General features: G+C 35.2%; 1 protein-coding gene across 1 annotated transcript; it reads left to right on the forward strand.

Annotated features, from left to right (window-relative positions):
• The first annotated feature begins 1,062 nt into the window (after nucleotides 1–1,062).
• On the forward strand, nucleotides 1,063–24,096 carry LOC102522812 (glutamate decarboxylase 1). The gene is made up of 14 exons (XM_006182805.2): nucleotides 1,063–1,132; nucleotides 1,557–1,799; nucleotides 4,331–4,421; nucleotides 7,231–7,343; nucleotides 7,657–7,772; nucleotides 9,437–9,516; nucleotides 11,574–11,628; nucleotides 12,143–12,259; nucleotides 13,063–13,127; nucleotides 13,230–13,308; nucleotides 15,859–16,008; nucleotides 20,575–20,682; nucleotides 21,999–22,088; nucleotides 23,758–24,096. Exons 1-14 carry the CDS (start codon nucleotides 1,063–1,065, stop codon nucleotides 23,929–23,931), a joined length of 1,551 nt encoding a protein of 516 aa, XP_006182867.2. The 3' UTR covers nucleotides 23,932–24,096.
• Nucleotides 24,097–25,275: the final 1,179 nt, after the last annotated feature.

A 25,275-nucleotide genomic window follows, 5' to 3' on the forward strand; every position in this document is an offset into this window, starting at 1 on the left:
ATTACATAGGGAAACCGCTTATTTCGTTTTAAGAAAGATCCTGTGGAACTGGAAACAATATTACTGAGCTTATAAAATCAAGACTATGAAAATTTGCCACACATCATTCTGTGACTACTTTGTGTTTTCTCTATATGGCTACAGGCAAGCAAGTTGATTTTATAAATTATAGTTTGTACTTTCTTTTTTCCCCTGTATTGCCTAGAACAGAAAAGGATGCTCAACAATGACTTATTTGCTTGATTGGATATTTGGTTTAATACTTTTACTGAAAAAGACCTCAAGACATTATTTTCAAATATTAGTTTTTAAAGCGGATAGGTAACTTAATGGTCTTTGGGTTCAAACACTTGTCTATGAATTCTAGTTCTGCCATATAAAGCTATTTTTGTTAATAATAACAGTGTCTACATCATAAGCCTGTATGAAGATTGAATAGAATAATACATGTGAGATACAACAACGCCTGGGTCATAGTATGTGCTTAATAAGTGTTAATTATTGCTATTACTTAAATTCTTTAAATCTGTTCCTTTATCTTCATACTGGGAAAAATGTCCTAATACTGTAGGATTATTGTGAGGATTAAAATGTGTGTGGAGCATTTAGGATTCAATGTGTAGCAGACATTGTTAGATGTAATTAAATGTTACTATGTGTGCAAGGCACTTAAGGATCTTATCATGTAGTTGGCATTGCTATTTAGAGTTAAATATGATAGGTCTTAATTACTAAATTCCTAACCCTCTACACTAAACTGATATGAAACTAATAAGTAAGAATTGTATCATTTGCACTCCATGTGGTTATAAAAGAGCCTTGCATAATTTCAGTAGAATTATTGCTTCTCTCCAGCTTAGACCTATCCACCAGAGATCACATGTGAATGTAAACAAAAATTTCAGATGACATGAATTTCTCAGATGCATCTGATTACAGATAAAAGCAGTAAATACATATTATCAGCAAGTTTTGATGATCACAAATATTTCCTTTTTCAACTTAGACAGGAAACAGATGAGAAAAAAATCTGTTCATCCTTTTCAATCAACTGACAAAGATATGAAAAAAGATGCTCATACTGAGGATTTAATGACTAATTTACCAAATTTATCAAATGCTTATGCTTCAGGTATGTATACCATTAACAAATATTATTAGCTTTATTCTTTTTATAAAATTCTACATCATCTATGTATTTATTGAAGTAATTATCATTTCCTTAAAATCTGATCCTTTAACGTGCTTTTAAAAGCATAATTACCAGCTCATTTTTTGACAAGACTGTCAAATAAGTTCCCTCTGGGAGACCTTGAAGGGGCAATTCCTTGGTCCAATAGCATTAATCAAAAATGGCTTATTTTTCATGAAAACTGTTATCCAATGGGACTTTTAATGATTATTTGTAGGATTTGGACAAATGCTACTTCAGTTTGCTGTTTGACATAGCCTTTTAATGTCTTTAATTTTTAGTGTTCAAAACCTACCCCATGGTGATTTTCTTTGGCTCTTTAGTTACTGACCTCACTATTTATCTCTCTTTCTTCCCCCTCTAGATTTATTGCCGTCCAAGGATGGCAAAGATTTAACGAAATGCTTTCTGTTACAAGTGGTAAATATTCTTTTGCATTACATCGAAAAGACTTTTGATGTTAAGAGTAAAATATTGGACTTTCATCATCCTCATCAACTTCTTGAAGGCTTGGATGGGTTTGACTTAGAACTGTCTGACCACCCTGAACCTCTGGAGCAGTTGCTTGTTGACTGCACAGATACCTTAAAATACGGTGTTAAAACAGGTGATTTTCAAATTTTTGCACCCAAGCTGGAGACTGAATTAATAGCCTCGAGTTTACATTTGTGTTGAAAAAGACTCCAGTTTTATTCATTTTTATTTAAAACTTTTGTTTAGTTTAAGTTGGTGGTGTCACATATGAATTGCTCATTAATTAACAAAGAAAAGTAAATAAAATAATTTTGGGTCAGGGACTTATATCCCAATGGCAAATAATGTACAATTTTTATTTACTTCTTTTCCTTTATTTATTTGATTTGATCATATACATTATTGATGCTAAATTGGTTGTCTTTCTAAATCAATAACATAGAGTACTAAAATTATATATATGTATAATTTGTATATACATCCTATATTTTAGAAATTGTGTTTTCTGATTAAATTAACATTATTATAACTTGATTCTTAACCACTTAAAGCAATGACACTTCCAGGAGCAAATGGTATTTGAACAGGCTCTGTGAACTCATTTTTCTAAAATCTTTAACGTATCCCAGATAACACATTGGAAAGAACATGATCTTTGGGGAAAAAACAAACAAAAAAAGGCTCCAAATACGAACTATATCCCTGGGCTTATTATTTATTTCTTATAATATGATCTTGAAGAATATTTCATATATTATTTTAATAATTAGAAACTGTGTATGATGCCTTACCTTGTATTTAGCAGACATCAAATAAATGGACACTTACAGTAATGTATTTTTGACATCCCAGCAACTTCAAGCATCATAAATATTTTATCTTTAGACCAAACTGATCAACCAGATCAACAAACAAAAATGATTTATATTTGAGAATGCTTATTGCTGCCTTAGTTTTAATAAAAAACCAAAAGTGTCCTCATTTTGATATTTATCTTATATAAACATTTGAGAGGAATACTATGCAGTGGTATCATTTGAAGTCCTAGAAAAGTCATGGGAAATTTCTCATAGAATTATAATCATTATAAAAAGATATAACACAAAATAATGTGCTCAATATGATTTCAATTAGATTTAATTATATTTTAAATTCTATGTGGAACTATATACAAACATATAAAACTACCTATTTATAATCAATTCTTAAGTTGTATTTTGCAAATACATTTATTACAATATTGGAATAGATACATAGATCATCTCTATACATGTATATGAAAGTACTGTTCTGTATGTACTGGATTCTGTGCCTTTTTATAACATGTATTATATTTACAACCAAAAAGAAATTAAATAAGACAAAAAGAAAGGCTCATAAGATTCTAAAATAAAAGACATGTTTAAAGACTGAAATTCAGTTATATAAAGTAAATGTGAAGTTGAAATAAGTTTTAGTTAGAAATAAAAATTGCCAAAGGAAGTCCTGAAAAATAGGACAATTGGGAAGCATTTATTTGTTTTTGGGAGAAGCACTTCTGACAGATTTAAGTCAAGTGCTTTTTCCTTCCTTTAACCAGCATTGCAAATGTAGACAGGATTTATAGGGCCCATCTCCCAAATCTGTATTTCCTGATATCAAGTGCGAAGGGAAAAAGCAAAGATGCTATGAAAGTGAAAAGTAAATAATAAAAGGGAACACTTTGCTAACACAGTCACAATTTCCAGACATTGCATTCCGTCCAAGTCAATGAATATTTATTGAACCCCTACTTGTCAAGAAACTATGTAGGTTCTATGGGACTGGGGACGTTGAAACTGTGGGTAATTTGTTCTAGAGGCCAAAAGAGACTCACAAAGAGCTGTCATGCAGGTCATCTTTAAGATATGTTATAAAAGAAGTGCATTTTCGAGCTAAGGAAGGGAAGATTAACTTAAACTGAGTTGAATATAAATTGTTCAATTTGACAACCAGTTTGGTGATTCTTTCTTAATAGTAATCTCCAAAAGTCATTGTAAGAGGGACCTGATACTTGGTCCAAAAAATATATATAAGCAGCTTTTGAGGGAAAATTCTTCAATCTTTTAGGTGGTCCCTCTCCCGTTCACCCAGGTAGCTTTATATACCCCATCCTTGGCCTTTCGATTTTAACGGACCCTCACTCTGCCACACGAGCCCTTTCTCAGTTCAGTGTCTTCTCCTGAGCTGCGTGTCACACTCCGTAAGAGCCGCCTCCACTCTTTGGAAACAAACCTTAGATCTTCCCTGAAACATCACTTCTTCCATGACGCCTTCTCTGGTGTTTACCTCTCCTGCTCCCCTGACTGCCTTGGGTCCCCTAGGAGTGGTCTCATAATATCCTGATCTTTCCCCTTGTGGTGCTTTTTACTGTAACTAAACATATTTGTGTCATTATTTGATTTAATGTTTTTTCTTGCACCAGTCAGGGAGATCCACATGGTAGCAGCTTCTGTGCCCATGTGCCCCCAATCCGAGCACTGTCCCTGCATGTGACAGTTGCTCAATAATGTTAACTAAATGAAATAATTAAGATGTTCTTGATCCATGAATCCCTGTTAACTGAGAAACTGCTATAAAATTTAACCGCTTTTTAGCGCTATGTTTTAATTTTGACCCATTTGCAATTTTGTCTTTTTTTCCTAGGACATCCTCGCTATTTCAACCAGCTCTCCAGTGGGCTAGATGTGATTGGACTTGCAGGGGAATGGTTGACAGCCACTGCGAATACTAACATGTGAGTATCCTTCTGGGTCTGAGGAATATGAGACTATTAGACACAAAAGCCAGAGTGAAGATGTAAATTGTGGAAGTGACATTTTGCTGGATGTTTGCTATATCAGAAACAAATAGTTGATACCCAGAGAGAAATGCAAAGAAGCTGCTTCCCTGTTCCCTGGCTAACATTTTAAGATTTACCTGGTCCTCTGGATGGTCTCTGTCTGGAAACTGTCAGGATCTGAATTTCCTGGTAAGTAGTAAAGCTCAGCTGATTAGTCTGAATTATTAGTGTGCAGACTGGGAGTCCAGTTCTAGGACTGGAATCATTTCAACACTGCCCCAAACAGCCCGGAGCAAATACTCATCTAAAAGACACACACACAAGTATATGAAAAGTTGCCTGAATATAGATTAAAACTTCGATCTGCTTGAAGGTGAAGAAAGTAAACTAGTAAAGAAAAGTTAAATCAAACTCCAATGTGATTTCCTTAAAAATTTCGACCTTTGCCACAGCAAAACTTTTGGTTATACGAAAATTCGGTACGCTGCTGCAGTGTTTTGAATGAAAGTTAATTTTAGGACAACATATTTCCAGGTTAAAAGGAGTAGGGAAATGATTGGATATCAAATGGAAAGAAACAGTCTGTAGTCGGATGTTAATACAATTGAACTAGCAATCAAAAGAGATAGCCAGTAGAAATTTAAACTTTAAAACCAAGAACTAAACATTTATGAGGAGTGACTGCTTTGCTATGTGGAAAAACTGTGGTTTATTTTAACTGTTTAGTTATCATTGGGATTTTCATGATGCACAGGATTTTATAGATGTGAAATACATATAAAATAACCTGCATAGTTTACTGCTATTTTTAATTTTTATTACTTGATTATGGTCCTTTATTTAAACATACATAGAGCAATACTTTAAAAAAAAAACTATGTCTTTTGAGACAATATGTTATATTTTAAATGTTATATAAATTATTACAGAAAAATCAATTTATAAATCTAACTCCGTTGTTTGGAATCTCATTGTTAAGAGATAATCATTCTCTGTGTGAGGAAAACATAGATTCTTGGTTTAAACAGAGAAATAGTGGAAAGAACACATGGAAAATACAAAGAGAAAGGATTTAAAAGAGGATTCTTTACCTTCAAATTTTTCTGCTTTTAATGAATGGATATCTCTTACCATAATCTGAGATAGTGGAAAAGCATACGGGATGGAATTAAAGAGAATCAGATTCAAACCCTAATACTCTGCAGAGCCGTGGAGTTTAGTGAGTCTCTGCTGCCTGAAAATAACGTCTACTCCACGGAACTGAAATAGGATCAAACAGATACCGTGTGTCGAAGCTGAAGTTGACATAATCCATTCTGCCAGAAATGAGCATCATTGAAATGGACTTCTATGAAGGCCTGCTTCCTAAACTTTATTCCTCTTGGAACTAATAGGCAGTGGATTCTCTTTGTCTGGGTCTTTGTGCAGAGCCCTGGGCAAGGACTTGTGTATTACAGCCTTATTAGGGCATGTAGGCCAGAGAAGCAGGATGGAGGGAAACTGAAGGGAATCAGGACAGGGCAGAGCGTAACATGATGGGCATTTAAGACCTGGCTACCACTTAGTACAAGCAGAAGTGAGTGCATGATCTCCTGAGATGTAGGGTCCCGCCCTTAGTGACCCCCCCCCCTTGTAAATGGCTGCTTCTAGAATCAGTCCTTCTGTAGGAAGCAAGGGGGAAGAATTTATTCCCAGCCAGGTAGCTTGTGGCTGAAGGCCTGCACGGTAGAATATTAAGCTCCCCACACATCGGTTGGGCTTTCTTGGGACTCCCACCTGATTCCATGGCTCGTCATCCTAAGGGCAAAAGGAAGCCCCTAGGCTGGAGGTCAGTGACTGGACGTGTGAGTGGGAGGCGATTGGGCTGTGGGTGTGTCTGAGTGGTGGCTGGCCCTGAATAATGTCCAAAGACCTCAGAGACAGAGAAAGCCGAGAGCATTTGAAGTGACACATACATGGTGCCTGATACCAGTATCCACGTGTAATTATACCTAAAGAGGTCTTTAAATTTTTTTTTGAGGACTAATACAGACTTCTTGAGACTAACTGACCCCACTCTTTGCTTTCAGAGCCCATTGCAAATTCTTACTGTTTATTGCATAAGGTGTGTATAGAGAAAAGCTTAGAGCTGTCTCTTTTTAATCCTGGCTGCTTTCTGTGGAGCTGACTAACTTCACAGCGCAGCGTCCGCATCATGGTCCCCTCTGAGTTCTTTTCCACAGGTCCCACATTGATTGTCTTGTCCCATCCGCTTGCTTCAGGCTGTTATTGAAAGCATAATAGATTTTAGCCTTTTTGTTTGTTTTTGGTATGTTTGCTCACAGTACAACCTTTAAGTGAAAAACATTTATCAACCAGTTTTTACAAAAGGTTCTTCCCTTCTCTTGAAAACATTGTAGCTTTAGATGTCTGTCGTTCTAACTTGCCCTCTAGGAAATGTATGTATATTTTCTTGATCACTTGGCACTTTCTGTCCTTAACAGTATTGTGTGTGTGCCGAGTTGATGACGGTGGCTTTCAGATTCCTTTTGGTGGAAAAGAAATTCCCAGCTACTGCACAAAACAACGGAAGCCATGATACTTTCTTTGTAGAACTAGTAATTGATCTGGAAGGACAATTCAGAACATAGAAGATGTAACAATTTCTCTCACAGTCTACTGTGGGAGAATACAAAAATGTGTATAGTCTCATCTAGCACGTGCATTTATTTATCCTCTTCCATGTAACATAATTCACAGTAGAATTTCTATACGTGTATTATAGGTTTACATATGAAATAGCTCCAGTATTTACTGTCATGGAAACAGTTCTTCTCAAGAAAATGTGTGACATTATTGGCTGGGGAGAAACAGAAGCAGATGGAATATTTTCACCTGGTAAGAAAGCATTTTCTAAGCTAAAAGAAATATCAGAAGACAATCAAAATATATTTCAATGTGACTATTTTTGAGAGAGAATGCTCGTAAGCCATGGTGTTGGTTATAATTACAAACCGAGTTTTTAGAAATCTACAAGTGGTGAGTTGTGTTGTTTGAGCTTTCTCTCAAGACTTTCAAGGAAGGCTATTTTAACAATCACATCAGTAATTTGACACCACTTTAGTTTCAGAAAACACTCAAATTGTCATGACTTCAGTCAACAGTTCTGATTTTTGAAATTAGATTAACAGTCACTATTTCTCTTCCATAGGTGGGAGTATATCAAACCTCTATGGTATCCTAGTAGCCCGTTATAAGAAATATCCAGAGATAAAAACAAAAGGCATGACTTCACTTCCATGCATTATATTATTTGTTTCTGAACAAGTAAGTATCAAGTCTAGATTTTTCCAACTTTTAAGAATTTTCTCAGATATACTGATAAAGTAATTGAAATCGGAGAATATTTGCTTCATTTTTACACTAAATATATTTAGTAATCTCTGTGTCTGGATCTACATATTGATATGGAAAGGGGGAAAAAACCCAACTTTCCAGTCTATATAGACTCTACAGATTAGCAATAAAAATAATTCAAGATTAAAATTTTATTTCAATGTAGGAGAAACTAACAGAATAAATATGATTATAAATATAAAACATTCTGCTATCTTTACCAAGAGAAATCAAACCATAAGTATTTCAAAAATTTAATGATTCTCTTTAACACTGAATGAAGGAATAAGAATGTGATTAATGTTTTATTTTTCAAGTTAGGACCAAAGGAGTTGATTGAAAAGAAAGCTTTATTTTTATAGGTCCTCAGCCAAATATTTCTGATATTGACAATATATCCACCAATGTCTCCTTTAGTTTTAATGTTCCAACCTTGTGCACAGTATAAAAACTTCTTAAAAAAATCAGTTCCTTCCTCTAATAAATCTGATTTTTTTCTTTTCTACTGTGGTAACATTTATCATCTTGAAGTGTCACTGCAGTCCCAGCTTGAGATTTCTACCTAAAAGTACTTGGAGACACAGGGTTTTCTGTAAAATGTCCCTAGGTTTGTGATGTCCATCCTTCGCCAAACTCAAACTGGTGTTATATGGGTGCATATATCAAGCTGGAGACCGCTGCTGCGTGTTATTTACTATATGACGTTATTTAGTATAAATAACAGTAATGTTATTTATAACATTATGTCATTATAAATACTTATAATTATTATAATATAGCTATTATAAATAACTAGTAATACTATTTACTATAAAACGTAATATAATTGAAGATGTTTGTTTACAAATGTCACTTTCGCCATCATTTGCATATACTTTTTAAATATAATGAGCACAAGAAGCTGAAATTCCATAATGTAGGTTAAAAAAAATTGTTCCCTATTTAACCTGTGTATTCTCCACTGACATGAAAATGTGGTTGAGGTTTTAAATTTCTGTATTTTTTTCTCTCATATAGCTGGTATTTTCTTGGCAACTAAAAATAACTCAGGCCAAGTTCATCTTTTGAGCTGCTACAACCTCCATCTTATTGATACTGTTTATATTACGTAAATGTTACCAGGAGATACTAGCCACCAAGAAGGCAAGAAATCAGTTGATGTCAGAGTCAGAATTAAAAATTGGAAGCCTAAGAATTGACTCAGTTTTTCAGGCTTAACTCTGTAAAATACTCTGTAATGCAAGACTGAAAGCTGTCCATAATATGTAAGGGTTTACCTGGAGGTATAGTCACTGCATTTATAAATGACATGATTCATGTGTATACAGAGAACTGGAAGGTTCAGACTCCTCCTGCATGGGAAGAGCTGTGTTCTGTGACTGTGTGGTCTAGAAGGAGGTACTACAACCTTCTTCATCTCAGCAAATGTTGTATAAGGGTCTGGAAATATCCCTTGGGAGCTGTACTTACGTGTATGTACATATATCCCTGCACAAACTCATTCAAAGCTATGCGTAGTGCCAGTGATGCACTAGTGTAAATGGCGCTCTAATGCAGGAAAATTAATGCCTTTCCTGTTTTCACTTCTGCCCAAGGGTCATTATTCAGTAAAGAAAGCTGCAGCAATCCTTGGTATTGGAACTGATCACGTAATTGAAGTAAAATGTGATGAAAGGTATGTTTCTTAACACATTCTCCAATTGTTTTATTAGCATTATGCTTCATGTGAAGATTCAAATCTCCTGTTTCTCTTATTCCAACTTTTATCAAGAATACTCTCCCAGATTAGTTTCAATAATTTTAACTAGAGGCAATTATGACAGAAGCACCAAAGTTATCCTATTCTATTGTTAAGATTTTTTTTTTACTAGATATAGTCTTATACAAGTGAGATTGGTGCATATCTGTCCCTTGTTTTAGGTATATTGAAATATACCTAATGTATATGATATTTGGAGATGAAAAATTCAACTGCATTAGAAATCTACAGAGTGAAAATAAATTTCCATTTGTCTTGAATCCCGCTTTTCATAAGTAAACTATTTAAAATACATATATTCTGGAAGATCACTTTGATGCATATCAAATTTATTCATACAATTATGCCTATCAAATTCTATCTTGTAATCTGTAACTTATTCTTTTAATTTTTTTGGCTTTAGAATATATCATAGAAATCTTATTCCATGAATTCATACAGACTCTTCTTATTCTTTTTGAATTTCTTCAGAGTTATCCGTTTTATAAATGTAACATAATTTCACAAACCTTATTTAAAAGGATTTTCATATTTTAATTTTTATTTTTTAAATAATTTTAAATATTTTAATATTTAAGGACAGTACTTAAATGAATATAATTACATAAATATATCTGAGTGTCTGAATATTTCTCACATGAATTCCTAGGGATTGAATCATTTGTTCAAATAATATCTGCATTTACAGTTTCACAAAGATTTTTATTTGCCCTTTGAATATTTTTGAGGCAAATGATGCTCTTATCTACCATGTGAAACCTGAAAATTGTCAGTAGTTCTATATTTGAAAATTCTAATGACAAAAATGATGTTTAGTTGTTTGGAACAATGAACATCGAATATACTGACCAGCCAATTGTGTATGATTACCATGATCTGTCTGTTCATGGGCTTTGCCTGTTTTTTATTAGTAGTTTATTATTTATTGGCTTGGGAAAAAATCTCTATATATTGAGAAGTTCTGAACTACAAAATACATGAATATAAAATATCTTGCAAATGTGTTTTATGAGTCTGTTATTCAATACTTTATCTCAGTTGTTTGATTTTCTTTATATATTTCCTGAGAATTCCTCCCCCACATATTTTACATATTTTTTACTATTATGAATAAGATATTTTCTATTATTTATTCACAACAATTAGTTTAAAAAATAGAAACCTAGTTTACTTTTGTAATCACCCCGTTGCTCAACAATCTTATTATTTTCAAAAGTTTTTCAATAAACAGTTTTAGGTATTCCAAGGCATGCACACACAACCATATGTACTCAAATTAAGGGTTTGTGTTTTTTTTTCCTATTTTAATTTCTTTCTATCTAGCTGGCTAGCTATCATCTATCTGTCATCATCATCATCATCTAGCTAGCTAATAGATTATTACCTTAGAAAATGGTACTATAATACTGGTGGTAGTGAGCATCCTTATCTTATTCCTGACTTTAATAGGCATGCTTTCAGTGAGTCATTAATAGATATGCTGACTTTTAGTCCAGTAGCTGGACAGAGTAGGAAAATATTGGCTTTTTTTTCCCTCAGAAATTTGCTGTGAAGAAATGTGAGGCCAACTGAATTTGTGCCACCATTCCCCCCACCCCAATTTAGATACTTGACTTTTCTACCTTGATGTCAAGAAGTCTTAACTTTATAATTTAAAGTTAATAAGGAGAGAGTGAGAAAGAGATTATTATTCTGTATCTTTCTTAGAAAGACCAGATACCTTCTGATTTGTAAGTAATGCAGATTTTAAGGTGACTGAACAGTAAACTAAGCATTCTTTAACTCAAATAATGTGATATTTAACATTGGTTTTAGGTAACTGAACATTTACTTAAACCTGTGTTTATACCTATAAATACCTTTGGGAGACACTAAAAACTAATTTTAAATCTTGAATATTATTTTTCTTCTAATTGGTAGAATTAGTATGTCTGTTCACTCATAATAAATCAATATGTATTTGCATTTTTAAGGGGAAAGATGATTCCAGCTGAGTTAGAGAAAAATATATTACAAGCCAAAAGAAAGGTATGTTTTGCAGTTATATATTTAACAAGCAAAAGCATCTTAATTTTTTAAACCTATTTTTATTAGTGGAAAACACTTGATAAGGTAATTACTAAAGGAAATAAAATAATCCTTAAATGTAGGACATTTCTTCCAAAATTGAAATATTTAAGTAACATTGCAGTATTTCTCTGATAATTTTGTTTCTGTTAAGTATCCAAAAAAAGCTATCAAGATATTTACTCATAAAGGAATTTGGTCATCTGCATTGTTGTGGTACAATTTTTGGAAAATAAATTCGGAAAGAAATAATAAATAAGACTCAGAGGCAGTGCTCTTTGTTCATCTAATGGTTAAGCTACTTTCTCCTGTACTGGAAAAATCTCCAAATATTTGAAATTATTAGGTGCTTAATACTCTTAGTCAAAGTTGCCCAGCTTCCTGATGTCCAGCAGTGTAAGGCTTAGATAACAATATTAGCATCCCTGTGGACTTCATGAAATTGTGAGAATGATACAACTTTTGTCATCACCAGGGCCAGACTCCTTTCTGTGTCGCTGCCACCGCCGGCAGCACAGTGTTCGGGGCCTTCGACCCCCTCCACGACATCGCAGACATTTGTAAGGTGCACAGACTCTGGATGCATGTAGATGTAAGTCACATCCATCAGTCTGGACCATGATTTCCCTTTTTAAAAAGTGTATCCTGGGAACAGTCCTTACAATTTTCTGACTGGCATTTCAGGCAAGATGAAAATTTCTCTGTAAACCCAATTTTTATAATGAATAGATATCAAGAAAGAATAGTCTTACTTCCCTAAATGATCTTAAAATAGACTTAATATATTATGGAAAGAGCTACAAATATATCAGGTGTTTAAAAAAAAAGTCTAAACCTATATCAATATTCAGCTAGCAATTTAGAAAATCAATTCAAAGAAACAGTTGAAACCTGATTTTAAATAAAAAAGACTTAGCCCGTTACTTTAATATACATTTCTTAATTAATAGCTATTAAGGAAATTAAAAGTTTGATGTTCTTAGTTTAGTACAGTGACTTTGGGCAAAAATGTCTTTGGCTTTGATTAAGAGTTGGACAAATTTTAAATTTACATCTTTAGGTAGATATTTTCATTTTTCTATAGTATTGCCAAGTTTGATGCCAACTTTAAAAAAAAATCTTGTCTCTGGAAATTATACAGCAGGTGTCTCTTTCATTTAATTAGAAACCTAAAACTTTACTATGTCATGAATAGACAATGAGAATTCAAAGGAGGAGATTTTAAAATGCATTGTTCTTCTAAGTAGGGTAATTATAGCCAAGTTTATAATTATCCAGCGTAGCAATTAAATCTTCATCAACTTTTGAAATAAATTTAACATAGGCAAAAGCAGTCGGTGCTATTTAAAAAGAAAGAATCAATATAAGAACACATATCCTTTGTGTCTGTTGTAGGCAGCCTGGGGAGGCGGACTGCTGCTGTCCAGAAACCACTCCTATAAACTCAGTGGCATTGAAAGGTGAGACCTGGCCCATTGCTTGTACCAACAAAAGAATGTATTTAGGCTTCTGTTTTCTGTTGCTAGAGTGTGAGCTCTAATTGGAGCTGTTTTCTCACCTAGGGCTGACTCTGTGACCTGGAACCCACATAAACTCATGGGTGTCCCCCTGCAGTGTTCTGCTGTCCTGGTCCGGGAAAAAGTAAATGATTTCAATCTTTAAGTAGTGATGTGATGGATATCTTGGTAATGACTAGCTTCCCTGTGAATGTTTAAAACCAAAATAGTTAAGGCCTCATGGGATTAGCATAGTGCAGTGCAATTTGCCCTACTGAGGAAACCTTCCCCCTTGATCTGTAAGTAGCAGCCACTGCATAATTAAAGTGCCATAAAATCAGATGACTATAGGACAAGTAGTGAGTCAGCATGTGGGTAAGACATGGGATGAGACCATAGACTGCGATGAGGTCTCTAGAAACCCTGGGCATTCACGTCCCACCTTTTTAAAAACACCACGAACAAAACAAAATATCTCTTTGGGGTCAAATATGGTCCCCTGGCTGATTTGTTATCTCAAGAGTGTAGGGCCAAAACAGGACTCATTTTAAGTGTGGATAACTATGAGTAACTGTGATATATTTTTAGCAGATAAAGCACAAAGTTATGGGTTGGATAAAATTATTTTCTGCTTATATATTTGTGTATTTTATCTCCATCAACAGTAAATGCAACTCTATACAAGGAGATAAGCCCATGATCTCCTCCAAGGGGAGATACAGTGATGAAGTTCAGCTTGAGTATTCCCATCTCTGCTGAGTTGTCAGAAGTGCAGACGCACTTTATGTAGCTCTCATTTATGGCTTTGTTTTCTTTCTCTCTTATTCACAAGCAATTCAGTGGGTTTGGGTTTAAAGATAAAAGTGTTTGTCTTCCCATTATAAACTGCCTGAGCTGGCATTCCTCACTTACTCTTGAGTATTAAATACCTACCTCATCTCCTCTCGTTCTAAAAGAGTCTTTGTTCTCTCCCAGCCTAAGTCATACTCAGAGCAAGTCAGGCTGGAACTGTTACCTCTGCTTCAGACTCTGCTCAGTTGACCCCATGGCAACAAGACCCCATCGATAAAATGGCAGCTGCCATGAGTTGGAAACCCGCAGGTTCACAGGCTCAGTTTTCCTGTCTGTTGGTGTGTGTTCAGTACCTAGAAATTACAGTGTGGCCACATTTTTTTTTCCCTTTAAGAAGCTTTTGAGTTTGCTTCCCCTCCCTGTTGCTGACAGATCTATGTTCAACTTTCAGATTCCTGATTCTTTAATGTTTAGGGCTCAAATACAAATTTTTTGCAATCTCCCCTGATTTCTTCTCCCACAATGAGTGTGTGAAAGTTACCCCGCCCTCACCCCCCGCCTCCGTCTCCTGCAACCCAGATTGTAAATTCCATCAAGGCAGAGATTTTCCCACCCTTTTCGGTATCACAAATCCACTGTCCCAGTGCATGACAGGTTGTATGCATTAGAAATATCTGTTGTATTAATGACTAACTATTGCTTACCTTCACATCAGAACCAGTAGTTAAAGCTCATATTGACTATACTGTTTTAAAATATTTTAAATAGTCTCCAACTCTTATCTAACAAACAATTGAAGTGGGAGTTTCAAGTAAACTAAAGAGAAAATATTTTCATTTGTAAATAGGACACTCAAAATATACATACGTAAAGTCCTCTCCTTTGCAAGGTATCATTTCTATTCCATTTCCCCCAAATGCTTCAATAGTTACCTCCACATCGTGGTCCTCTCCCTACATCCATAAGCCTCTCCTAAAAAAGAGTATGAGTTTTCTTCCTTTAGAAACTGAATTTCCACAAACTCTAAGACAAGCTGCCCTCTTGTTAGCTCCCAAATTTATCACTGTAAAGATATACGGTCTTGAAAACTAGTTACCATGCTCAAGTTTCAGTTTCTTCAATCTATAAAAATGATGTACGAACAGTACCTATGTCATAAGTCTTCCGTGAGGATCAAATGATACAATATTTGTGAATTGTCCAGCATAGAATAAGCACATTGTTATGTGTTTCTTATTCAAAAAATTGTATTTGGTATATATTTAAACTATATCCTGTCAGTGCACACAGATTTAGCCTTTGTTACGCTTAGCAACACACACCTTTTGAGAAAAGACTGTTTTTAACCTGGTAATGGAAAACGTTTCTTTTCTCCAGTGATTTTTTTTTAACCATCCAAAGCGAATATTTCTCGATTCATCAACACTAAGGAGGAATGTTTTCAACATCTTTTATATGAGAGGAAATGGCTAGGAAAGTACCAAATTAAATAAATGGATTATTTTACTCTCTACCTTTTGTGGCCATCAGAGCAGTTTATTTTACTGGCACCTGTATGGTTGATTCATGAGAGAGTTTACTGGTGAACTAGTCACTCATTAATAACTTCAATGCATGATAGTCACATAATTTCAGAAGAGCAGCAAAGCTTCAAGGCTTTTAAGAAAAGTTAAAAGAAAAATAGATAGGTAGTAATTCAGTTACACCATCTACTGTTCCAGAGAAATCCAAAGAACAACTGAAGCCACTAAAATACTAAGGAAGTAACATATTTTTATACAAAACAAACAAAAATTCTACTTATATGTGCATGTAAAGCAGAAATGTGAAGTGAATTGAAATAGTTGTGGTTTCTTATTGAAATGTGTATGACTTACATAGTAGCTATGTTATTCCTTTTCAGGGCCTCCTGGCAGCATGCAACCAGATGCGAGCTAGATACCTTTTCCAGCCTGATAAACTCTACAACGTTGACTATGACACTGGGGATAAAGCTATTCAGTGTGGCCGACACGTTGATAGCTTTAAGCTGTGGTTAATGTGGAAGGCAAAGGTAGGGATTTGCCACCTCTTTTATTAGGTCCTATTAATTTGGATACACAGTATAAACAATTCCATTTTTTAGAACTTTATTTGGGTGTCTTTTCCCAAATTATTTTCTTAAGCATCTCTCGAGGAAACTGCTCTATTTTTAATTGCAGATGGCAAGCTTGGTTTCTCAGGTCAGAATTCTAACTGAGGTGGAAAATTTGTTGGCCTTTTCTACCATTACTACGTATTCTACCAAATGGCAGAAATTAAAATCTGTTAGGAATATTAAATTGTTTGTTGCTTTTTAAAAACTGTGATTTTTTTCCTTCTACTAATTGGAATTGGAAATAGGTCAAGCTACTTGAAGTCAATATAGATTCCGAGATGTGAACATTCTATTGCCTGAATGTTCACTCTACCTTAGAGCCAAGGGCAGCAGATACAGTCTCTCCAAAGATCATGACCAGTGTAGGATGTGTTCTGCACCCTCCTTATTTACAATTTTTAACTTAATCAATTGACATGCTTTTAGGAAGCTGTTTCTATCGTGCCTTCCCAGTCCTTCGTAGGAAGACGGACATTAGGTTCTGTGCAGGTAAAAGCTTTGACATGAACTAACAGCATCTTTAATGCATTGGGGTCCCAGTCCTCTACAGCATATCTCCCCCTCTGTGGATCCTAAGGGACTCTTCTCAGCTGTCAGTTTCAGGGGTAGTCATACTTCTCCAGAACAATTGGTTAGGTTTTTATTTGGTGGATATGGAATTGCTAGCATGAAACTCAAATAGACAAACAGGTTCTGTAACATGAATCACAGAGGCAGATTCATGATCCTTCTTTAGTTTGTCTGTAATCTGTTGGCAACATTTTCTCTTCTAACTTTAACTCTTTTTTATCACCTGCTTTTTCCTAACCTTATACTAACCTTGTTCAAGATAAGCATTAAAATACCACCTCAAATACTGTATATACATTAGTAACTCACCTTCAATCCTTTCAATAATAAGGCATTGAAATAATGAATACATCAGTTCAACAATAATGGATCTACCATTTGTTGAACATGTATTAGGCTAGAAAGCTTTAAATGTTATTAAGCTTATGTTTCCCAACCTTTGTGCTGAGTGAGTGTCATTAAATAGGTAAAGAAATTAACTTGCTGATGGATAAAGAGAATTAAATCTTTGGCTGTGGGTTCTGTCCGGCAGAAGTCCCACCAAGACGGAAGGAATTACTCGAGGATTTGTGGAAAGTCAAGAGAGCTAGAGGGCTTCAGAGACCAACTCTTTGAGCCTCTCAAACACGCCCATGTTTATTGTGCACAATCAAAGAAAAGAGCATAAACAGTTGTGTCATGGAATGCAGGAGCTTAAGGAAAAACAGGATCAGGAAGAGATCAGAAATTCCACAGTGGGCACAAAGGCTTAATGTATCCTCAGGGCAGTCATGGGGAGAGGGGAACAAGGTACATTCTTCAGACATGAGACATAAGCAGACCACCAGAAAACCAGTTCCTTGTCTTGGGAGTTACAGACTATCTAAACAGCAGAAAGCATGCCCAGCGTGTATAGCTGAGGGCATGGTCCTCGCTTTGCAATGAGCAGAGTAAACCCTGAACTAGGGACCTGTGCTTCAAACAAGCCATGTCCTATGTTTATAGCAAGGGACACACTATGGCTATGCCACTGCGGAAGCAGCCCTAGGCTAAAACCTCAACTATGCAAGCAAGACATTGTCTCTGCTTTTTACAGCAAGGAGACAGGCGTGCAGATGCACAGACGCCTGCCAGCAAAGCACATTTGTTCTTCCTAAAGGTCACAAGTGGCTGGGGTCTATTAGAATTTATTAACCCAATCATGGGCTCCCACAGCTGGCATTTCACCTAAATCCAAAATCTATTTTTTTCCCCACAAATCCACATCGTCTTTCTTAATATAAAATTCACGTAGGGTAGTGATGAAGAAACAAACTCATCATCTTTTGCATATGGAGATGACTTCATAAAAGTGGTGCATAAACAGTTGTTATATTAGCAGAGCCATTCCTGTAGGAGTAGGAAACGAAATCTCAGTGTACCAGGGGAAGGGAATTCTTTTCCCATTAAAGATCATTTCTTATACACTAGAAGTCAGGTTCAGGTAAATATCCACGGTGGACTTGAAAGGGAGTGGAAGTGCAAGTTTGTAGCGTGATTTCCAACTATTAAACATTTAAATATTTGATCTGTGAGCCTCCATCAGTACTCTTGACAAAACGATGGGCATTAAGAGCAAAGTCTAGAGATATAAATGAAAAAATTGATATTTTTTCTCACTTGTGATAATTATATAATGAATACGTCATTGATGGTAGAGGTGAAATTTTTATTGAAATGCAAATTTCTTAAAAATAAAATTAATTACATAAAATACTGTAATAGGTTATAAAGATAAGTAAGATCTACAAACATCAGTTATTCTTCAAGAGTAACTATAATGTGAAATATTTAGATGGATTTTCTTTTTGGATGGATTTTCTACATGGATTAGACTGGTTTTATATTCATAAAATGACTGTTTTGGCCGGGAGAATGCTATAGGAAGCTGAATTGTCCAAGAGCCCCATCTGCTCCTCTTAAATTAATAATTGCATTTGCCCTGAGAAACCTTTGCTTCCCAAAGGTTTCTCCCAGTCCATGACTGATTGAAAATGGCAGGGATTCTAAGGCATTCCCATTCCTGAGGGACAGGAGGCTCTCCTTGATGGCTGAGTTGGTGAAAAGGGTTCCCAAGGGCCTTTCGGAACCTCACTTAGTCATCTAGGGCGCTTCCACCTCGCCTTTCCCCACCTTCTGCTTTCACTTAAGAATCAGACTTCTTCACAATCTGAAAGCTCTCCCGGTCTAGCTGGCTCCTTCCCTCTGTCTTTCACACAGGTTCTTCCACTATTAAAATCCTTGCACCTTTAACCCCATCTTGGTGTCTGCCCTTTGGAGGACCTGGGCTAACAGTCCAATTAAGTTCAGAATGGAAGTGCCTTTGTCTTTACTATTCAGTCTTAGTAGATTTTTTTTTTTCCAAGAAACTTAAAGATATATTTACAATGAGGATACACATCCTGATATTCTTCATTGCCAATTTAATATGCACTGAAGGCCACTGAAAGTTCTGTATGGAAAACTTCTAGAGAGTAATACATTCTATGTCAAGCATTTCAATGGTCTTTGGTCCTGTTTCTTCAGAATCCAGAGTAGGAATATTCTTCATCAATAATTTCTATTACATTTTCTGCCGTATTTTCTTCTTTTAACTACTTACAGCTTCCTCCCTAACCAGATTGTTCTCAAAGGAAAAATCTGACACAATAGCAAATGATAAAGTGGCTAGCACAAGAAATTAGCCCATTGATATTTAATCATTTCTATTCTTAAGCATTTCAAAGACTAACAATGCCTTTTCCAAACTAATATTTGTTCAGAAGAGAGTTGGAGCATTTAGACCATATGTTCATATAATCAAAGCTTCTCACATATTTGATTCGTATCTATCTATCTATCTATCTATCTATCTATCTATCTATCTATCTATTATCTATCTATCTATCTATCTATCTATCTATCTATCTATCTATCTATCTATCTATCTTTCTTATGGAGAAAAATAAGGCTTTGGAAAAGGATAAAAAAGTGAAAGAATGCCAGGGGTGAGTATTCAAAATTTTAAGTAGTATGTTAATTGTCGATAGGAAGGTTACATTTGAGCAAAAATCTGAAACAAGTGAAGAGGAGATCATGCTGATATTTAGAAGTGTAGCAAGAGGGAATGTCAGTTGAAAATCTTTGCGGCTGAAGTATGCCTGTTGTGTCGAAGACACAGCAAGGAGACCACCGCGGCTAAAGTGGAGTGAGCTGGTTAATTACAGGGAAGTAATGTGAGTAAGATAGGATGTGGGAGAGTTCCTCTATCCTTATCATTCTTAGAACGCCAGTGCCTTCTGTCTCTGTTGAAAACAAGTTCTGATTTAACTAGAAAGTGTGGCCTCTTGGGGCTCCTAGCATCCCTTCTTACTCAGTTGTAGGTGCAGCATCCTCACTTTGGACTATTTGCATTGAGTGTCACTGAGCTCCCACATATCACAGGACCAGTGGAATTCTGTGCTCACTGTGCATTGCAAAGGCTACATGTGAATGGGAGGCAGGGAGTAGCAGGCATGTATTTCCTGTATCTCCTTAGCTCACAGGCATGATCCATTGTCCCACTGGACTTCACTTACAAAACACAAGACCGAAATAAAATTTTAAAGAGTTTCAGGACAGCAAAACTCCTCTGAGGATGGGAAACTCTTCTGAGTATGGGACCCTGTATGACTGCACAAAACTGTATGTCCATGAAACCAGCTCTGATCACAAAGGCTTCGGTGTGAGGATCCACTGAAGTACCACTTCATGTGGTTGTGAAGGATCTACACCACACAAGCCTGGAATAAGTATGAATGTGTTAAATAAATACATTTAAATAAAATTTAATACATTCTAGGAACTTCTTCAATGTAATCTAAAGGTACTTCCTTGAATGAAGTTTTTACTTTGAATTTTTTTTTTAAATTACAGGGAACCTATGGCTTTGAGGCACAGATCAACAGATATATGGAACTTGCAAAATACTTGTACAAAGTTTTAAAGAAAAAAGATAACTTTAAGCTTGTGTTTGATGCAGAGGTAAGGATTCTTTTAGTGGGCTTTTTTTTTGGAGAGTCCTTAATGGATGTATACTTTCTTTGCTGAGGATTTTGTACTTGAAACTATTACTTGTCTAATACTTTGAGATAATTTAAAATTAAGATATATTACATATAACTATCATACATATTTTATCTTACCTAAATGCAAAACATTGAGGCTTTAAAAATGTTTCCATTTAAGTTCTCTGTCATGCAGGCCAAGGGTCCAAAAGACTTAATTTGATGACTATATTCAATTTTTTAATTTTAAAGACAAAACTATTCGGTTATAATTGCTTTTCTGATTTTGATGGCATTGAATCAAGAGTAATTTCATTGTTCCTAGCTTTTTTTCTTGTATGTGAAGTATGCAGTTGGGTTTCTGGATAGTAGATGACGTAAGAGAAAGTGGGCTTTAAATTATATAATAATCCTTAGTTGGTCACTATTAAGGTAATAAGTAGATATTAATGAAAAAATTGAGAGTTTTTAGTATTATATCCATTTCCCTCTTCAAGACCTGGTCAGCCATCCAATGGCTTGCATGAAGTCACGCTAGTGAGTCATTATTAGGAAAGGAAGGTGCTTGTCTCCCTCTGCTTGTATTAACTTTAATTTTTGGTAGTCTCCCTCAGTCAACTAGACGTAAAGAAGTTTGTTTATTTGTTTGTTTTTAATACTACCCGTTCCCTGATAGTTTGTTTTCCTCTCTGAAATCAGAGCTTTCACAGTTGATTTAAGTAAAGTTCTCTTCTATCCTTTATCTCTGTAAAAGAGATCCAGTCACTGAAGCCAGACACCTTGAGTTCATCTTGAAAGCCTAGCAAAGATCAGTTCTATCTTTTGAAGATGTTGGAGATGGAAACCCTCCTATTTAACCCACAGCCTTTGCTTTAGCGAAGCTTTCTTCATTCTCTCCTGAATCACTGCAACATTTTAGTTACTAATATTCTCCTCTCTCCAATGGTGCTCTCCTCTAATCGACTGTCTGTACCACAACCTGAATGACCTTACTCATGGAAAACACTGGCACTATCATCAACATACTTAATATATTTTGAGGACTGGGCATGGGATGGGTGGCTGAAGACTGAGCTCTCTGTGAGGACAGCAACTGTTTCTTTTACCTCTGTATTTGGTGCCTGACTTAGACCCTCGAAAGCTATTTTTAAATATATTAAAATTAAATTAAATTAATTAAAATACTTCTGGAATAATTAAGGATTTAGGTAGTGCTTTAAAGATACTTATAAAATCACCAAGGAATTAGGTAATGCTTTAAGAACATGTGTAAAATTTTTCTTTTTGGTTTAGCCTGAGTTCACCAATGTCTGCTTCTGGTACTTCCCACCAAGACTTAAACATATCCCAAAAGGTTTTGAAAGAGATCAAGAACTGCACAAGGTAAGTCTGTGTGTGTATGGGGTGGTGTTTTTAATTTTAATATTGCCTTTTAAATAATGTGTCTGCATTCGTTTGGTTGGTGGATGGTGGTCATGTGGTCCTAAGCCATTGGTTTAATACTCATATGGAGCCAAGTGAAATCTCAACCCATCAGTCATTTTGCAGATTAATCCAGTCATCATTTATATAATTGAAAACTATTTATTGAGTGCTTAATATTCAGTTATCTGAGTTTCTTACCCTTTGTTCAATTCATTCATCAGTTAATATTTGCCAGGTGTTCCATAGGAGTTAGAGGTATGAAATGAAAAAGACAGAATCCCAGTCCTAGGTGGGCTGGAAGGCTTAGTGTGGAGAAGTCAAGAATATAAATAATTACAGTTCCTAAGAGCAATAGAAGAGGTACTTGGAGAAGCGTGATCACATTTGAAATACTTATTACAAGGTCATCTGAGTAAGAATCTGAGAGAGATTTTTTTTATGGATCAATGATCAACACTGAAAAAAACTGAATATCATAACAGTGGGGAGATTTAATATTTACCTTAATGATGTATGTTATAATAGAGAGGATTGCCACCATTATGTGCTGTTTAGCACATACATTTATTGTAAGCTTTTAACCTATCTTAAGCACACATCATATACTTTATAATAGTAGTACCACCACTTTTGAGTTGACCAACATCACAACCACTTATGTTAGGTAATGCTGAGTACCCTAGGATAAGTTGAACACAAACTCTCTGACGTTCAAGGGCATCAACTTTTTATACCATCAGAAAATTTCACTGGACTAGTAAATTCCAAGACAAAACAGAGATTTTGTTTGTTTGTTTAAGGGCAAATACTAATGTCTTTTATTCTGTGGTCATGTTGATTAATTGAAATGTTAAATAACGAAGGACATTAAATGAAATGTCTACTAAAGGAGACACACACACACACACATATATATAGTTGCTTCTGCACTGCCATTATATAAACACTTACGGGAAAGTTAAGTCATGGATGGCGTGTGTAGCATTTTAAAGTTAAACTATGTGCAGAAGCAGAAGTTCTGAGAAGAGGAGCGTGTTGAGAATGCCCTCTTCCTACTTTCCTGAGCCTCCGTGACACTTTGTTCTATAATAGTAACCCAAGAGCTTAATGTGATCTCATGTCACATGCATGGTGGTGTTTTAGGAGCTGTACAAGACAGTTAAAGAGGCAGACTTCCTCTCTGTGAAATTTACAAAGAAACTGTGTTTTGCTGCCAAACAGTAACCTTGTAGGAAAACTCGAGATGTATTGTCATTATTCAGATAGTAGACCAAAACATACTACTGCTTTTCCATTCCCTATCTCATTTTACCTCTTTCCCAGATACTTTGAATTGCCTGATAAATATGAACAAAATGTCACTCCACCTTCTCTAATGTATTCTTGCACACTTGCATTATTTTGTGAGTTTGGTAGTTGTGAATCGGGGAGCAACAAGAGCTGCAGTATGAATTTAGAAAGTGCTGCTTTTTTTTTCTGTGCTAAGCTGTTTCTTAAAAATTATTCCTGATGGTTTTAAATCGCCTGCAATTTCCTTCAAGCTAATGATAGTTATGTAGTCATCTAGAATGTGGGACAGTGTTTACTTGTAAAATTTCTTTTTAATGATATTTGCATTTACTCACAGATTGCTCCAAAGATTAAAGCACAGATGATAGAGGAAGGTACAGCCTTGATAAGCTACCAGCCATGTGGGGACAGAGTAAATTTTTTTCGAATGGTCTTTTCTAATCCTGCCACCAGACAAGCAGATGTTGACTATCTTCTTGATGAAATTCAAAGGCTTGGGAAAGACTTATGATATGTCAGTATGAACTTGAATACCAAATGTAGACATCAATTTAAAAGCGTCTACTGCTGAAGATAACAAGAAAGGAATATTTGAAGTGATACCCTCTCTTTTGGAACGTTAAGAAGATGAAAAAGGAATGGGTTCGTGGAAGGTAGATAGATGTAGGTAGATAGATTCAACTTTGTTCATGTATTTGTTGTTTTTACTAATTCAACAAAAATTATTGAACATCTATTAAATGTCAGGGGCTTTTCTTGGTGTGCTTAGAATACGTCAGTAAATGAGAAAGACAAACATTCCTCCTCTTGTAAAGAAAGAAATTCTACTGTGAACATTCAGTAAGTTAACATATATTTACTTGCTTGAATTAATTGCATGGGCTTCCTGAGTTGAAATCGTTTTCAATATCATACAGCAGCATTCTGTATCTGTAAAAAAGAAAATAATGCATAGGATGTTTTTCTATTTCAGCTAAATTGGATAAATAGAATTTTCTGCATTTTGGAGCAGAGAGTCAGGAAAGGGAATGACAGGGGCTGATATATTTGCCTTTTGATACTTGCATTTTTATTTAAAAGGGACTGTGGCTTCCACCAAGCTTCTATGCAGTGATTTAATTCATTTTTTTCTTGCAACACCATTTTGAATGTTCCTAAAGATCAAGACCTTTAACAATTCTCCAAAAGTATATTAGCCATATTTCACAAAATGGTATTAGGTAGCTCCGTATTGATGGTGAAATTAGCGTTTTTCAGCTCCCTTTTCTGAGATAATAGAGTTAACGTTAATTGAGCACTTACTGTGTATCAGATGGTATGCTAAGGATCTTAACTTACATGGTCTCATTTATTTCTCTATTAATATTACACTTAAAGTGCTTTATTATCTCCGTTTTGTGAATGAGTGACTAAGATTTAAAGAGTTTAACTAATGTGTCTAACAGCATGCTGCTGATGAGTAATAAACCCCAAATTCAAAGCTAGCCAGGCTTTTTCTCAAGTGTGTATGACAGAGAGCCTGCCAGACACCTTGCTCCAATTCACTCACACTACCTACCAGTAGAGCCATTTGTCAAATCGCTTGATATATGCACGTCTCTTTCCTTTCCTCTGAAATAGGAATGATAATGGTGCCTGTACCACAGCGATGCTGTTTGAATAACATCAAATGATTATATCAAATATTTTTTAAAAATTGAATCATTCTCTATGTGTTAGCTTTTTCTTTCATGATGTATGCATAAATCAAATCATCACAATATACACTTTAAATATCTTACAGTTGTAATTGTTAATTATACCTCAATAAAGCTGAAAAAATAAAAAAGATGTTTTCTCAGTATATAAAAAAATC

Source organism: Camelus ferus, chromosome 30, assembly GCF_009834535.1.
Source record: "Camelus ferus isolate YT-003-E chromosome 30, BCGSAC_Cfer_1.0, whole genome shotgun sequence".
Taxonomy (NCBI): Eukaryota; Metazoa; Chordata; class Mammalia; order Artiodactyla; family Camelidae; genus Camelus; species Camelus ferus.